Source organism: Dunckerocampus dactyliophorus, chromosome 5 (genome assembly GCF_027744805.1).
Source record: "Dunckerocampus dactyliophorus isolate RoL2022-P2 chromosome 5, RoL_Ddac_1.1, whole genome shotgun sequence".
Taxonomy (NCBI): domain Eukaryota; kingdom Metazoa; phylum Chordata; class Actinopteri; order Syngnathiformes; family Syngnathidae; genus Dunckerocampus; species Dunckerocampus dactyliophorus.
Genome location: NC_072823.1, coordinates 4,671,450 through 4,689,263, shown reverse-complemented (window position 1 = coordinate 4,689,263; position 17,814 = coordinate 4,671,450). Strand labels below are relative to the sequence as shown.

The 17,814-nt window shown below is 41.0% G+C and overlaps 1 protein-coding gene across 3 annotated transcripts; it reads right to left on the bottom strand.

Moving 5' to 3' along the window:
- Positions 1-9: 9 nt before the first annotated feature.
- On the bottom strand, positions 10-17,292 carry LOC129181287 (probable polypeptide N-acetylgalactosaminyltransferase 8). Of its 3 annotated transcripts, XM_054776292.1 has the most exons (17): positions 17,125-17,292; positions 15,022-15,140; positions 14,819-14,964; positions 14,544-14,710; positions 11,341-11,527; positions 9,194-9,391; positions 8,709-8,823; positions 7,339-7,524; positions 7,128-7,265; positions 6,169-6,258; positions 5,936-6,106; positions 4,678-4,759; positions 1,800-2,087; positions 1,614-1,732; positions 437-622; positions 204-370; positions 10-141 (listed from the first exon to the last, which is right to left on the bottom strand). In XM_054776292.1, the coding sequence occupies exons 1-17, from the start codon at positions 17,258-17,260 to the stop codon at positions 72-74; spliced, it is 2,565 nt and encodes an 854-aa protein (XP_054632267.1). In that variant the 5' UTR covers positions 17,261-17,292; the 3' UTR covers positions 10-71. The 3 variants fall into 3 exon arrangements, with proteins under 3 accessions (XP_054632267.1, XP_054632266.1, XP_054632268.1); XM_054776291.1 differs by having other exon boundaries at positions 14,819-15,140; XM_054776293.1 differs by lacking the exons at positions 10-141; positions 204-370; positions 437-622; ... (1 more) ...; positions 1,800-2,087; positions 4,678-4,759 and adding an exon at positions 5,311-5,722 and having other exon boundaries at positions 14,819-15,140.
- Between the last annotated feature and the right edge of the window lie 522 nt (positions 17,293-17,814).

The following is a 17,814-nucleotide window of genomic DNA, read 5'->3' as shown; positions in this document are numbered from 1 at the left end:
GTTTGAAAGGTGGTATTTTATTGTGGAACACAAATGAATGGCATTGCAGGCTTGAATGAGCGTCACATAAATCAGCGGCTGCTGGTGTTAAATTTGGAGAAGAAGCTTTCATCGATGTGTCCCCTCCCAATGCCCACTTCCCTAAACATGACACAAAATAGAAAAGAGAACAGACACTTCTGCTTAGTGTGTGTGTGTGTTACCTGTGCTGTGGTGATGCAGCCAGATGTTTGTTGGTGGTGTCCACATGTCGTCTTAGCTGCTTCTTGTGTCGGGCTTGCTGTCTCTCCATGAGCACAGCAATACGAGCAGAGTCCAGCCGGACTCCATCATGTCGCATCTCCTCTTTCTTCTTCTCCATATCTGTCCTCTTTTGGTAAATCAATCATGTTTTTTTTAAGTACATAATCTCCAAAACTTTGGTGCAATTTATTACCTTTTTCTCTTCAATTTGATGCTGGTGGAATTCATTGATTCTCTCCAAGCTCTCAGGAGGCGGCTTCCTGTCGCTGCTGGGACAAAGTCCAGGGGCTCCCATCATGCTGACCTCGTGCTGAACCTGCTCGGACTCCATGTTCTTCATGTTACTCCCCTGATGCCGCCTTCCTTCTGTCTTTGTCATCTTAACAGCATATGTACAGTTTTCTGACATGCATGAATATACTGTAAGTCAGGGGTGTCCAGAGTGCAGCCCTGGTCTTTTTTTTTTTAATGCTAAAAATATATTTTCACAAGAACACATGAAAAAAATCCAACAACAGCAAAAATGGAAAAAAATCTGTAATTTTACAAGAATAAGGTCAACATATTAAGAGAAAAAAGTTGTAATTTAATGAGAAAAAGTCATAATTTTACAAGAATAACTTAATATTAGAAGGAAAAAAATGTAATTTTTGGAGCATAAAGTTCAAATATTAAAAAAAGGCTTTTTTTAAAAGTCGTAATATTATGAAAAAACAAATTTTATTTTTGGAAAATTAGGTTGAGGAAAACGGTTATGCTACGAGAATAAAGTCGAAATAGTATGGGAATAAGAACAAGCAACACAGCAAATGAGTGACTGAAAAGAAAATTTACCATGATTATGAAAGAAGAATGTTGAATTATTTGGAAAATAAACGGGGAAAAAAAGAGCAAAGTTCATACTAATACGCTTTTTCACCCATTCTGCATCTCACAAAGCTGAGATGCAGTTGTTTTCATACCTGCTTTACAAAATATCAAAGTGGCCCTTGCATCCGTTCATTTTTCAGTGTGTGGCCCTCAGTGGTAAGTGAAATAGCTAATTCATTATTTGGAGTTTTGACATTTAATTTGCACACACACCCTGATTTACTTTCTGAAGTGCACATTTAATTGTTTTATGTTTAAACAGGTGACCTATCAAAATAACATACAGTATATAAAATAAGTAAATATTCATATAAAGTATCCTATTGAAAAATCTATGCACGGATGAACAACGATAAATCCGGTGTTGTATTCACTGAGATCCAATTGATCAGTAGTAGTATTTGTACATTTTTCATACTGTTTTTGTTTTGTTTAGTATTTGTTGTTGTATGGCATTTTATAACTCATTCTTCTGTGTTTTGCATTGAAGAAAGACTCACCATTGTCATATTCCACTCTTTTGCAGCAACCGCTGCAGCTTTCCTTCTCTCCAGCTCAATGTTCTGCAGCTTGAGGGCGTCATTGTCCAAGTCTACCCTACGTCGGTCGTCATGCAACTCTGGGGGACAGATAACCCCATTTCAGTGAGCTCGGGTGTTGTTGTGTTTAAGCCTTACTAAACTTACTCTCCATCTTGTGTCTGTGACTTTTCTCAGCCTGTTCATCCCGTTGCTGGAGGAGCCACGCTTTGAGCTGCTCTTTCTGCCTCTGCACTCGCCTGCTGCTGTCAGGGTCCTCCCCCAGCAGACCAGGAAGCGTCAGAAGTGCTTCACGTGCAGGCACATCTTTTGGGCTCAAACCCTGCTGGTACTGACGACGATAGTCCACCACTGCCTTCTCCACGTCACGTTTGGCCTTCACTTGTTGATGATGGAGCAGGCAAACTTGTCTGGCACTCTGCAACATGGCAGCATCTGTATGGGGGACACGACCCACTGGTTAGTTAAATGCAGTAAGACCAATATTTGAAATATACTTTATTGCACATTTAGAGAAATGGTTTCAAATGTCACATCTTTGCCATACATCCACAGCAGTACAGCAGGAACATAGGTAGCACATAAAACCCGTTGTATTTAATGTGCTTTAGTTAAAGTACTGTATTGTAAATACAAAAATATATTTTGTCACTTTACACTTCAGATTTCTGACTGTCTGGCACTCTGCAACATGGCAGCATCTGTATGGGGGACACGACCCACTGGTTAGTTAAATGCAGTATGACCAATATTTGAAATATACTTTATTGCGCATTCAGAGAAATGGGTTCAAATGTCACATCTTTGTCATACATCCACAGCAGTACAGCAGGAACATAGGTAGCACATAAAACCCGTTGTATTTAATGTGCTTTAGTTAAAGTACTGTATTGTAATTACAAAAATATATTTTGTCACTTTACACTTCAGAGTTCTGACTTTTGAACGTTGCCAATAAGTTTAATGCAGTTTATTAATGAGCAGGCGCATGTCCGCAAACTCAAACATGTGGAGTCATCCCTTGTTTATAGCGGTTAACTGGTTCCCGACCCGACTGCGTTAAATTAATTTCCACAATATGATTCAGTGTTAATAAATTGAATTTGCATAGAGCACAGAAAACCTGTTTAAGACTTTTTAAAATACATTTTTCAACATTAGAGCCCTCTAGCATGAAATAACACCCCTATAATCACATTGCAACTCAGCAGGGACTTGAGACGACCGATAACGAGCTAACCAGTTTGCCTTGAAATTATTTCTTCTAAATGTAAGAAGCCTAAGACCTACCACTTCCACTTGGAATGGGAGGAGAACTTTTGTTTTGCCACTCTTGTGGGACATGCCATGGCTGACTTCATGCAGTGTTAAGGTAATGTAATGTAAGGTAATGTCTCAATGTTTTGTGTCATTACTGCCTTCTAGTGACCAGAATCCTACATATCACTTGTACAATATTTCAATATGGTTTGACTAATAATATACCGGAGTCTACCACGAAACTGATCATTTATTAATTAGTTAATCTCTGAAATAAAGGCGAGGGAGCGATAATCGAACCGCGATATTAGGAGGGATGACTGTATATAGTTCCTATAAGGCTGTGGATCCTGCATTATTTTCCCGCACATTCAAAGGGAATTTGTGTATATTTTCTTCTATATATCCGTGACTATAATGATGTTTCCAGGAAGTATTCAAGTCCCATTAACTTTGCAGAAGTACCTCGCCACTTGGCATTTTGAACATATCATGCTCAATTTTTTTCCCCAAAAATTATTAAAGTTGCTGCAACAAAAACTCAGCTCACAACCCCTGACGTCACTTCCTCCCCATGCATCTGGAAGACATTTATTGCAACACACACAAAAGCACAAGTCTCATTTATGTCTTATGTGTAAATGTGACTACACGGGTGCTATTTCATGCCGATAGGGCTCTAAAAACCACATGTAAAAGGTCGTAAACCGGGTTTCTATGCTCTAACTATGAAAATATTTGATTTATATATGAAGAGTCCTAAAATTAAGATTTAAATTTAGAATGCTGTGGAAATTCTCTTATGACGGTCTGGTCTGGAACCATTAACCGTGATAAACGAGATATTTTTGTATGTCATGTTGCAGCAATAAATTTAGCTTTCTCTCAGAAAGCTAAAAAAGTGGGGTACGTGAATAAAAACGAAAAAACAATTACCACCCCACAGTTACGAGTGCACCTGAACGCCTCATAGCATGGAGCGCACCGTCATAGCAGAGAGAAGGAAGGAGATACAGCATGAAGTGCTTCACTGCTCTGTGTGACTTATATGACTAAATAGTATGTATTTTTGGATACTGCTATATCATGCTTGCTTGCAACTTTCCCTTATTTGGTATGAAAGTAATATACAGATTTAAATCATAGCGATTGCAAGTGGACAAAAGTGAAGCTCAAGTTCGCCTTCAAAGGGAAGGATCTCAACATCCGGCGGAAAGAAAAGATCTGTAGGACGAATGCTTCGATACTTGATTCATCTCCAAGAAAAACTCACATCTTATCTGTTTATCAGTGCTAATGAAAAACTTTTATCGAAGTTTGACCATGCACAATACACATTTTTGAACCAGAAATACTTTCTATGAAATTAAGTAACCGATTAATCATGTGTGCAGCGGGGGTACGCGACTGTAAAAAGTTTGGGAACCACCGCTCTAACACTTGTATAGGGCTGTCAAATATTAGGAAATACATTAAATTAAAAAAATGTTGTATAATGAGGTTTTTTTTTTAAGTTTTACAAATATAATTAAAATTCAAATCTTTCAATTACCTTTCTTCACGTTTATTTAACAAGAACTGTCGTGTGGAGATAATAAATAATAAATCAATAAATAAAGCATTCGGTAGCACTTACAAGAGAAATTGCAACATTGCACAGCACAAATCGTTCACACAGACTTCCGCTTCAAAGTAAAAGCACACTGCGCATTCTGGAGTTTGCTGCAGAACCACACGGAGCCAAATACGCATTTGTTTCGCTCACCATTGGCGTCTTGTTGGTCTTTTTCTGCCGTTTTCCTAGTCAACTTCTCAGCAACCTGCTTGTCGAGAAATTCCTTGTCAACCTAATAAAAAAAAAAAGTTAAATAAATAATAAAAATGAAACTTGTGTAGTAACTTACACCAATACTGCGAACTTTGTCATCAAAAATCCTCGCCCGTCTTCTTATCTCATTGTCTCGACGTCTCTGTAGTTTTACATTTGACAGTTCTCCCGACAACAATTCCATGTGGTCACACACAAAAAGGCCGTAGATGTGTACCCTGTAAGAAAGTTGTTCCTCCTCAGAGCGGGTTGCCCGAAACACACGGGTTACTAAGTGACCACAGTTTCGTGGACCGTCGTAACAAGTCGGCTATTTCCGGACATTGTCTTGTCACGCCGTCATCTAGACACACATGTACATAATCTAATGAGAACATCATTGTGTAGATGGTGCAGTAAGCATCTAAACTACACTACATCAAGTTAAGTGACTCACATTTATATTCATGTAGTTGTGTTAAGTGCAGGACAAAGTAAATTATAAACATTCATTGAAAAACAGCATGCAAACAGTCAATAACATTTATTAGAAAGAAAAAAGTTCAAAAATACATACAAATTCATGAAAACAAACATTTGGGAAAATCTACTGCTTTAACATCCCTCCAAAAAACATTTCTATAGTCACTGGTTCCAATATTGAAGAATTGCTTAACAACAATCAAACAGCTCTGCGATCGGCTGGCGACCAGTCCAGGGTGTACTCCGCCTCTCGCCTGAAATCAGCTGGGATAGGCTCCAGCATACCCCCGCGACCCTAATTAGGATAAGCGGCATAGAAAATGGATGGATGGAGATCAAACAGCTTATTTTACATTCGACACGTTCGGTTGTTGTGAGGTGTACTTTCCAATTACAGTGTTTAAAAATCTACAATGATGTTTTGGATTTCCCATCTTTGCCCTGAGCATTGTTGCATCATTAGTTGGCCTTGTTTAATCTCCAGACATCTTTTTGTTTCCCGGTTCCTCAGTTCTTTGCCCTAGAAAGCAGAAAAGTTAAACAAAACGCTGATGAAACACAAAAGTAGGAACGAGAGAAGTGCCAATTTGCATCGAGAGCCCCCGCATGAGCAACGAAAAAAACCCCTCCATTTTCTGGGGGTTCACAGGATCTGATTTTTACACGGAAAAAGGAATTGAAATTGTACTTCCCATCACTTCACTTCCTTGCATAAAATTATTTCACGTGGTACCTGTGTGAAGTCCCAATAGATGCTCATTCCTGTCCGCAAGGCCTCTTTGCAGTTGTACAAACCAGGGTCGGTGTGTGTGCCGCCTGTGTCGGTCAAGCAGTGGTTGTCGCTGTATTTGTGCGACTTCATGCCTCCGACGTAGAGCTCACCACTTTGGCGGTAGAAAGTGTGCTGGAAGGAAGAATTAGGTTACATCGTCGCATGCTTACATCCAAAGTCGTGGCTCAACTCACCTGAGATCTATAGGTGTGACAGTTGTAGGAAACAGGGGTGTGCCCAGTCGCAGGCCCCTGGATGCACAAGTTTGCATCCAGATTCTTCATCTGGCGAGTCACCCAAATTCTTACTACAATACTCAAAAACTACACAATAGAGTGAGCACAGTGGAACCTGTTTATGTCGGTGTCCCTTGGGCTGGCTGACAAACCCCAAATTAGACATTGCTTGCAGTTACTCATGATGCCTAAGGGCTTTTTCCGTCTTGTCTAACAGTCTTGACTACTGTTAAGGATTTTCTTACCAATGTATGTATATGCTCATTATGTTGTTATCTGAAGTTAATCAAACAGTCACTGTGACTTCTTGTTATTCAGTAGTGTTGTAAAGTGGACTGAGAAAAAGCAGTTGAGTGGACCTAAGTGCTTCCCCCCTTGCACCTTGGGTGTGAGATAAGACCATGGTTGACCCCCGTGCATGGGCTTGGGGAAGAAATGGGCCATATAAAGGTCATGGGGCACATTCCACCAGCGTGTAAAGTCGGCTGTTTTCCCTGTCAGTCCACTTCTTGAACTGATCGTGACTGATAACGTAACTGAACACACTACATCTATTGCTATGGTACCTCCCACCTATGACAATAAAAGAAGCGCGAAGAGTGTCCCACTAGAGAGTGTTGCAGTGTGGCACGGACGCTCTCTCCTCGTGCGCGAGAAAATCTCAAATCTTGTTTTCTGTGTCATTTTGTTAGTTCCTTGGTGGTTGGGGGCAAGTTCCCCTGACAACTACAATGACAAAGCTTTTTTTGTACATCTGCTCATATTTCTTCCGGTGGCTAAAAATCTATTTTACTATGAGCCTGACTTTGAACGGAAGGCACTTTTTATTAACAAGAACACGGTGGACCGGGACTTGAGTTGGGTCAACATGAACAGGTTGCCGACATAAGCGGGTTCCACTGTCTATCAAAACCTACTGCTCCATAGGCGAGTATGTTGTCCCAGGGATCCAACTTGGGGTACACATTCTCCAGATACCATTTGAAAGGTTTACACTTCAACTGCTGTCTGAGTTTTTTCCGCTCTGAAACATCGCCAATGTCAATCCCGTGATTCTAAAAACAAATTTCAGTGAAAGAGCTTTAACATTGCATTCAAACACATATAGCAAGACAGGTGTTGAGATACCTCAAATGGAAGGTTCCAGGCCATGTTGACATTGTGTTTGTATTCGTCCATCCAGACTTCTGCTACCCTCAGCGCATTTCTCTTCATGGCCACACTCAGGTCAGGCAAGTAGGGCTTGTGGCTCCTCTCAATGTGGGCAATCTTGGAGCATGGAACCACTTCAATACTCCCTCCACACGTCCATACCTACACACACACACACGGTTGCTTCACTCATATTACAATGTAAGGCAGGGATGCCCATTACGTCAATTCCGAGCTACTGGTAGATCGTGAAGGTAGTTTGGGTCGATCGCATAAACGGCACTTTGTCGATGTCACAGGACATCAGTCAGCTGACATTAAGCTCCCCTCCTGATTTGCTCTTGCTCCCCCGCGGCAATGGTGAACAGATGTCACAAACTACCCACAGAGATGCAACTTTCATCTTCTGATTATGGATAAACTAACTGAGCTGTAAGATGCCTATAGCAAAAGTAATCCGTTGGACACCACTGTTCACTGGCATTCTGCACTTTTTTTTTTTTTTTTTTATTAGCAGATTCAAGGTCGCGGGGGTATGCTGGAGCCCATCCCAGCTGACTTCGGGCGACAGGCGGGGTGCCTGGGTCCGCCAGCCAATCGCACATATAGACAAACAGTCACTCACTCTCACATTCATACCTATGGATGATTTAGAGTCGCCAATGAACCTTACATGCATGTTTTTGGAATGTGGGAGGAAACCGGAGTACGCACGAGGAAAACATGCAAACTCCCCACAGTGATGCCCAACGGCGATTTGAACCCAGGTCTTCCCGATCTCCAGACTGACTGTGTGGCCAACATGCTAACCACTAGACCACCGTGCGGCCTCCCTAAAATGTAATATATATAAATCAGCACAACACAAAAAAAATTATTTATATTTCATTCACTAATAATAATGTTCAAAAAAATGCATTAACTGCTGACTTGAAACAGTTCATGTTAGGCGTCTCTGGAAACACGGTTGGTGGGAGGGAGTTCCACAACCTGGCTGTTCTTGGGATGTCGGAAGAAAGATGACACTGGGTGTTGGACTTCGGAATATTGACTACGTCGGGGTGACTACTCGCAGAAGATAGTTATGCGTGCATTTGTTGTTTCATCAGGCAGGATTTGAGCTATTTCAGTGAATGGTTTCATGAAGAAAAAAGTCTGTAAAGTCTGTAAAAAGTGCAAAGGGATGCACCTTTCCTCAAATGTGAAGTGGAAGAATTCCTGTTTGACTGTCATTTGGATCAAATATAGTTTTTAAGCACAAATGTAAAAAAAAAACAACAAAAAAAACCAGTGCAAAAAAACAAGTCATTAGTTACAGGATTGTGTCAATTTCAGAACAGACTTACACGAATTCCTAGCTCCACATTTTCTCCCCCGTACACTTTCATTCCTTCATCTAGAGCTCCAATTTCTCCAAGATACTCCCTATCAGCTACTAGGATCCCCATTACAGACGGACTCCTGTGATGGTGGTGACAAAATGAAAATATCACATCAACCTAATGTTTACAAAGGCTGAGCTTTAGACTAGAAAATGTATTTGGTAGACCTGTATATTCTAATGAGATCCAAAACATGAGCAAAACCCCCCCTTAAAAACATAGTTAGGGTTGAGTGAAACTGTCAGAAATACTGTATAACGTAATATAAATTATCATCATGCTTGTACTTGAACTCCACAGTCTCAAACATATTTAGTCCGCTTGATGTAACCAAATCAAGTCGGAGTATTCTTAGCGTTGTAAAGTACAGCTCTTTTATGTGAACTCTTTAGATTCTGCAGGTGCACCTGATTTGAGGAAGTGTGGGAAGACCCCTCACTTGAACTTACTTTCCTGGCAGAGAGCGGTCTTTGAGCAGGTAATAGTCAGGAGAAAAGCTCTCATACAAGCACCACAAGGCCCAGTCGAATGCGTGTGCAGCTGCAGGGTAGTTGGTGACCTCGAGGTCATCAAAGTTGACCCTGTCGAACACGGGAGACGCCACCACGGTTCGGTCGGCTTGGATCTGTGTCAGCAGTGGTTCTGCCCTGTGGGATGGGGAACGGTGGCGACCGATGGCACATAAAAACACTTGCCTTTGATTCAAAATAGCTGTTATGAATGAAAGCAATGAAGGGGAGTTTCACTTGAACATGGCGGGATTCTAAATTCCTAAGTACAGTGGAACCCGCTTATGTTGACCAAAACTTTTTATTGCTAAACAGTGCCCGCTGACGTTGACATACTGTACATAGCTGACCGCTTTTGGTGACGAAATCTGAAACCCAAAAGGCATAATTTTTTTGAAAAATTGTTCCGTTTATTATGTTTGTCGACGTGTTGTAGTATTAACTTCATCATTATTGCAAAGCAGCGTGAAACGTGGCTACTGTCTAGTTACACAACATTAAAACGTGCACATTGTGACTTCCTGTTCAGTGCAACGTAAGCCTCAAAATAAAAACAGGGCAGCATTTACCAGGAGTCTACTACATCAACTCAGAAAATGCATGAATTTATTTGATTTTTGAGATAGTTATCCACTGGAAGAAAGACCTCCGCTTGTATAAAAGCTCTGTCATTGTAGTCAAGACAGAACGAAATTATCGCAAGACTATAAAATATCAGAGCGGCAACAATGAATCGAATCAATGATTAATCGATTATCCAATTAACAACTATTTTGGTATCTGATTGTTTTTTATTTAAAAATGCAAATATTCTCTGATTTCAGCCTCTCAAATGTGAATTTGTTTTTATTTCCTTAGTCATCCATGAATGCAGACCTATTATGTTTGCGCTTTAGGTAAAACAAGATATTCACACACATCAGCTTTGACTTTGGAAAACTGTGGACATTTTTGCCTCTTTTCTGATATGTTGCGGACCAAACCACTGTTTGTGTTTGCTTCACACGGGTTTTAACAGGAACCAAAAAGAGGGCGCACATCACCCCAATTCTAGCCTCCCTGCACTGGTGGCCTGTGCTTTTTAGAATTGATTTTAAGATTTTATTGTTTGTTTTTAAGGCGGCTCAGTACATCTCGGACCTCATCCAAATTTACACTCCAGCGCGCACATTGAGGTCCGAAGGCCAGCTCCAATTGGTGGTGCCCAAGACGAGACTTAAAACGGGGGGCGACCGGGCCTTTTCTGTAGTTGGCCCAAAGCTGTGGAACACAACATCAACTGCTTGTATTGTTTCTTGAGATCGCTCATCTTGGTGCATTGTTTTAGTTCCTTACTCAATCCGTTCCATAATTTGATTGCACATACTGAAATGCTGTGGGCTTTTAGCATTGTTCTCGCGTGTAAGTGTTGACTTTAGTTTTTCCCTGAAAGCATATTTTTCCTCTCTTGCAGAAAAGTCTTGTATGACATTTTTGGGTTATGGAGTGGTTACAGGTTATGGAGTGATTTTTGGTCAAGGGCATTTTTTTTTCTTTACAGTGTTTTTCCTTATAATATTACATTACTCTGTAAAAGACCTTTTGTTAGATTACAACTTTTTTTTTTAAATATATCTTTTGACCTTATTCTTTGTAAAAATAAAAATTCTCATTTTTGCTGCTGCTGTTTTCTTGTTAAATTCGATTTTTAGAATGGGCCCCCGGGCCGCACTTGGGCCACCCCTGGCCTAACCGATTAATCCAAACAAGGTTGAGATTAATCGACCAAAGAAAATAATTGTTAGATGCAGCCCTATAAAATATATGAAAACACAAGAATCCAAATTAAAATATGCACAAATGGAGGAAAACCATGTCAAAACTGCCACAGGTTAAAAAAAATCCTATGTTCGGTTTCGAGTTCGATTATGTCCTCGTCAGTCAGAGGGGCAAGAGAACCCAAGAGAACCCTCAAATCCCCATTCCAGCCCACACACGCCCACACACACACACACACACACACACACACACACACACACCACTGTAAGCCAAGATGACATACCAGATGTCCTTGTTTTATTTCTAGTGCAAAATGAACTTTCTCTTACCACCTGAGATGAACTTCAACATGAGCGTCCAGAATAGCCACCACGTCAGCAGTAGCAGCCCTCCAGCCAGAAACCCTGGCATGAGCGAGCCCCTGCTGCTGCTGATGTCTCACTCTTGTTATATGAACACTGGGGTTCTGCTGCTGCATCTGCTCCACGTACTGGTCAAGGTCTCCCTTCAGATCCTCTAATAGTGAAAAGCAGAGACAGACGTTTCAGTAATGCCTTTCTTTTCTTTGCATGAAATTGAAAATTTACCGTACATTCATTTTTAATGGCAAATTTAAATAGAAAAGTGGCTTGATGTGATGTTTAAATGTAAGTACTATACTGTACTTGCACAACATGTGGAAAACAGAATTTTAAAATGCCACATTATATTGTTGAGTGTCAAAAATTATAGCTTTTTATAGGTGCATCCATTTACGGGCGGTTCTGCTGTACATGACTGTATTTGTATACGTCGGTGATGAAGCTTCCTGACCAAAAGGTAAGGTACACTACAAACACAATTTCATTTGTTAACTTTTGTTGTTCAAAAATGAAACATTGGGGGGAAAAAAGGCTGCTACAGTACATTACTATAAGATAGAGGATTACGTATATAACAATATGTTTTCCTGTTGTGCATGTAGTTTGAAGCTGCATTGCATGAGACATTCCATTGTTGGTGGACATGTTATTCTGTTTGCAGGATTGTGTAAAGCAGGGGTGTCCAAACCTCCGTTGGCAACATACTGAAAAATGAAAGGATGCAAGGACCACTTTGATTTGTAAAGAAACACATGTAGGTATGCTAAGACGTGATACTGCATATATTTAAAAAAAAAAAAAAACTGCATTTCAGCCTTGTAATATAGGTTAAAAAAAGGGTATTAGTATGAACTTGGCTGTTTTTTTTCCCCTCATTTTTTTCTTAATCTTTGTAAATTTTCTTTTCATATTATGACTTAACATATTATTGTAACTTTTTCCCCTCAACCAAATTCTCCATAAATTAGATTCTCTTTTGTTTGGTTCTCATCCATTACAACTTTAAAAAAAAAAAAAAGAAGGTATTTTTTCTTGAATATTTCAACTTTATGCTACTAAAATGACACCATTTTTCCTCATGAGTTTATTCTCGTAATTTCTTGTACAATTTTTTCTTGTAATTATTTTATTCCCGTAGTATTTGGCTTTATTCTTGTAACATAACCCAATTTCCCAAAAATTACAGCTTTATTCATTATTTGGTTGTTTTTTTAAGTCATATTATGACTTAAAACATCCATCCATTTTCTTGTTCCCGGTCCCCGGCCACCTCTTCCAGTTCCATTGGCCACTGGAAGAGGCGTTCCCAGGCCAGCCGTGACACATAATCCCTCCAGCGTGTCCTACTGCATCTGCACTAGATGCCCCAGCCACCTCGACTAGCTCCTGTCCATGTGAAGGTCACGACACAAAGCTCATGGAAAAAATGATTAGACCACCCTTGTTTCTTCAGTTTAAAGATCCATTTTAATGCCTGGTACAGCTGAAGTTACATTTGTTTGGACAAATATAATGATAACAATTGAATTTAAGAGCTGATATCTAGCAACTTCTATCTTTTCTTGATAACCAAAATCACTTAAGTTCTTACATAAATAGCTACAGCATTGTACTGCCAAAAATGTAGCTATCATGAGCTATTTTTGTTGTCATTGTTATATTTGTCCTTACAAAAGTTACGTTTAGTTGTATCAGGCATTAAAAATGTCAAGAAACGAAGGTGGTCTAATCATTTTTCCATGACTGTAGGTGATGGTGGGAACATAGATCGACTGGCTTCCGGCTCAGCGACCACATTACTGTAGATGTTGCGCCAGTGGCGGAGCCAGACATTTTTCCATTGGGGTGGCCAAGGTGAGACCATTAGTCACATAGGGGAGGAAATAAGTTGATACCTGAATTGTCTAGGTGGCCAGTAGGGTGGCGGGGAGAGTGACCAGGAGTGGCCACGCTCACCACTGGCCACCCCCTCCAGCACTGTTGTGTGCTGCAGTGAAATGCATCAAAGCGACAATGGCGGTTAGGCTGAATGAATGTTCTGCACCACAGAGCCGCGTTTGTCAAAATTGTCCCCCCGCCGTGGGGTAGCCACCCCGTAGCTCCGCCGCTGTGATCCGCCTGTCGAACTCAAGCACCAAACTTCCCTCACTCGTGAACTAGACCCCGAGATACTGGAACTCCACCTTGGGTAGGACATCATTCCAACGTCTCAATTCTTTAAAGTCTCATTTTCATACAATTACGACTTTTTCTCGTCATATTTTGACTTTATTGTAACATTTCTGAGGATTTTTCCATTTTTGTTTTTTTTTTATTTTTGGAATGTGCCGCAAATGGCACCCGGGGCTCACTTTGGACACCCCTGATGCAAAGTCTAATGATCCAGTTAAGCTCCTATCCCCCAGAAATGATTACATGTGCAAGCTAATCTGGATATATTCTGCTTGCTTTGGTAAAATTCACTTTAGCTATAATAAAAGCAGCAGTCAGTATAAAACAGTGTAGTTCATGACTGCAAGCTACAATCACGATAAAAAACATCTCTGTAATGGCAGAACTTGTTTATCCGTTTTCGGTGGATCACACACTCTTTGCCAATTAAAAAGAAACAATGGCCCTGCGTCTTTGAATGCACCTCAAGGCGTGTGATGTTTATGATCGAGTTGCGCTGCATTCCAGTGGGAGCTTGAGTTGCACTCACCGACTTCCCCGAGGTCGCTGACGTGAACTTGGTGTGAGGGATGGAGGTCGCTCGAGAGTTATACATTAGCCACAATGCATTGCAGTAGTGCAAGAAAAATACTGTACATCGGTGTGGGTGGCAGGAATGAACATCAATCACTGGCTGTTTGGAAGAAGATGCAGAAAACAGTATTGTGCTCCACTTCCAACTTCGTGATCAAACCATGCGTGGGCTGAAAGTGACCAAGGAAAGGTGTGTTCCATTGATCACATCCATTTTCCCTCAGCCCTGCAAGTAGCCTCTGTAACTTCTAAAGTCTTAAATAAGATCTAAGAAGTTTTGCAATTTCTGCAGTTTGAGCCACCGCCTGCCTGTGAAGGGTGATGGCGTTCCCGCAGCCAAACCAGTTGATAACCACTGTACTAGTGAAAGGCTTGTGGAAAGATGCATGTTTAATTGCATGTTATGCAACAGCAATCCAACCCACCATTAGAGCTGTTGTCATCCACCAGTATGATCTCCTTGAGCAGGTGCTGAGGAGTGCGGTCGATGATGCTGCGCAGGGCTCTTTTGATGACAGACAGGGCCTCGTTCAGGTAGATTATCACCACCCCCAGACTTGGTAGATCTTCTGGGTAAGTCTTTGTTAAACACCTGCACACAGAATAAAAAAAAAAAAAAATCAATGAAGTAATAGGCGTATCAATTTGTGTTTTGCAGAGATGTGACATAAGAGAGTAAAAAAAAAAACAAAAGCTATACTTTGGATCTCTGGTATCTGGTAGAGCTCGATCTAATGGAAGGCGGTCGCTGAGGTAGACGTTGTAGCCATACTGCTGATACAAACGTTGGGCCTCCCTCTGTTCGTCTTCAGGCAGATCATACCCCCACTTTCTGAACAGGTAGGACTGAGGGAACAGTTTTTTGTACTTTTTCATTTTAGGCGTTTCCTTTTTGGTTTGAACCTGTGCATCGGCTTCCTGCTCTCCTTTGGCCTCGGTTGCATTGTTCACTCGGGCACTGCTTTTTTCAAGAAGCGCCATCATGCTTGCTTGTTTCTGCTGGAAGCCTCGCAGGGCATCATCTTGACAAGAGGCCGTGGTGGGGAGAGAGAGTACAATGTTACACATGAAGGATGACAATTTACACTGATACTACTGTGTGTAAAAAACAAAACAAAAAAACAAACATTTTGCCATAGCGTCACCATGACTCCATGGAACTGAACCTCAGTCGTGACAATTTCCAAAATGTTGACTTTTTCTGCTATTAATATGGATTAAAGGCGTAGCTCATGGAAAGCCATGAGTAAATGTCCAATCGCTGTGTGCCAGTGCTGTTATTCTTCTGACAAATACATGAGGGCGCTGTTAATAAACCCAAGAGTTAGACCCCATAAGTCAGATTGACTTGAAATTTGATGAATCACCTAAAAATTTGGTACACACCTTTAAGGTTCAATTGTGTGTAAAATTTGACCAAGATTTGTTGAAAAAAATCAAGCAAAACATCTTTGCAGGGGGAATGGGCAGGACTTAGAACTCAGGGTTGTTCATGGTCATTGTTGGACCTCAAAACCTCAGGTCTCCCTGAACCGATTTTACTATGTTCTTTGGCTGCTTATTGTACCCTGTACTGTTTATTGTACTTTGCCATCATTGCAACTGAATGAACCGCTTTGATGGGAAGAAGTTAAAATAGTTTTTTTTTTATTCTACACTCGTATTGGTACTTGTCTTGTATATTTCTTATCTAACTTTTTGAGTGTTAAGTTGTGGTAAAGCTTGTGCTAAATAATTGTGACTGGGAAGCTTGCTGGACATCGCGAGTCCATTGTTTTCAGACGTTTTTTCCACTTGCAACAGGGACCATATCTTTAGCAATGTGACAGGACATTGCTTTAGCAATAGCACACCACTTTGCACTTTTCCTTTCATGAGGAACGCAACAGGAAAAAGAAGCAAGCAGTGTGCTTTGTGTTGTGGCAGGAGTTGTGCAGCTAGCACGCAGCTTCACACATCCCTCGTATTGGAGTTTGTCCCAAGTTTTAAAGGGATAGTTCGGATTTTTAACATGAAGTTGTATGACATCCCCTCAATTGGTCCCGTGAGTCCAGTTCTGGTCGGAGATCCGTGACGAGAATTTAGCTCCGTTTAGTTGCTGGGGCCTTACTTAATTTCTACGTCTTTTATTTCAGCCGGTGTCCCTGCTGGTTTGTGCATGTGCTAAAATCAGCCATACATATTATCCGTTTAGAATGATGTGCATAATGTAAATACTGGTAAATATACAATATAATGTGTTTTTTTTTGTGAGTTGAGGAGTAGGCCCCTTAACCCACCCCCTAACCCGCATGCGCCAATACCAAATAGGTACAAATTTCACAAGGTCCGTGTTTTTATGCCACACATGATTTAAGTCTGCATATTAATTTGATACCAAATTGAAAGGGAACGTTCAACAAACAAAATAATCAACAGTATCCCAAGTACAAAAACACATACAACCAGCAGTGAAGCTTCATTTTGGGGAATCCCCACTCTCTCATCCTGACACGCACATACACTGACAGGTTTTCACAGTGCTGGGATTGGAACACCAACATAAATGACATGTTCATGACTAAGCACTAGTAAGGCACAACATAATCATTATTCACACAGAGCAATACCAACTTCATGCTGTGTCTCCCTCCTTTCTGCTCTGACTGTGAGGCATTCAGGCGCACTCGTAATTGTAAATGTGTTTTTTTTTTATTCAACAACCAACTACACATGTGTCAAACTCGTGCCATGGAGGGCCGAGACGCTGCAGGTTTTCTCTCCAACCAGTTTCTTCAGCAGGTGATTTAATTGATGAGCTCCTTCCCTCAAACTGAAGGTGTTGATCATTAAAATCACCTGCTTTAGTGACTGGCTGGAAAGAACACCTGCAATGTCTCAGCCCTCCATGGCACGAGTTTGACACCCCTGAACTATGACAATTGGCGTACCCCATTACCCCGATAAATTGTATTACAACTTCAGTTAATCAATATAATAAAAAAAAACCCCGAAGAAGTCACTCACAGAGGTTGTTCATGCCCAGCTCCACATCGTAGAGTCTACTCTTCATGTCGGGAAATGATGCGCCGGTGTGTCTGTAGTCATAGCCGCTCATCAGTAACACGGCCGACAGCACCAGCAGGAGCCCACTGGCCGCCATTAGGAAGAGTGGCCGCTTCAACCACGCAGCTCTCATCCCGACAGCCAGGGATGAGGACGGAAGAGCCTCTTTTGTCAGTGTACTGTATGTATTATCTTGTTCTAAATACCGGTTATGTTCAAGACGAGTCCCACCCCATACTGAAACAGGTGAGTCTAATTAGTGACGCCACCAAAAGTCGGTCCATGGGAACAGTGATTGCTGAAAAATACCAAATATGTATTCATCATTTAAATGACCATTTGATTAAAATGTCACTGTTTTTATTTGGGAAATACACATTCAATGAGTTACTCGTACAGTTAATGTTAAGAAACTGGAATTTCTTGAACGATCAGGCTTAATTACACATCGAGAGCCTGTCGGGGCCCCTTAGGCACAATTCACAAAGTGAATTTGCAAAGTGTCACTGCTGTCGATGTTCAAAGTTTGTCAGCCCTCCGGGTAGAAACCTGCCTTGCCCATTCACATAAATTAGTATTAAAAGAGATTTTGACGCAGTTCTATTTTCTCCAGTGTCAGTGTTCTCCAGTGTTAACTCAGACCTTTCAATC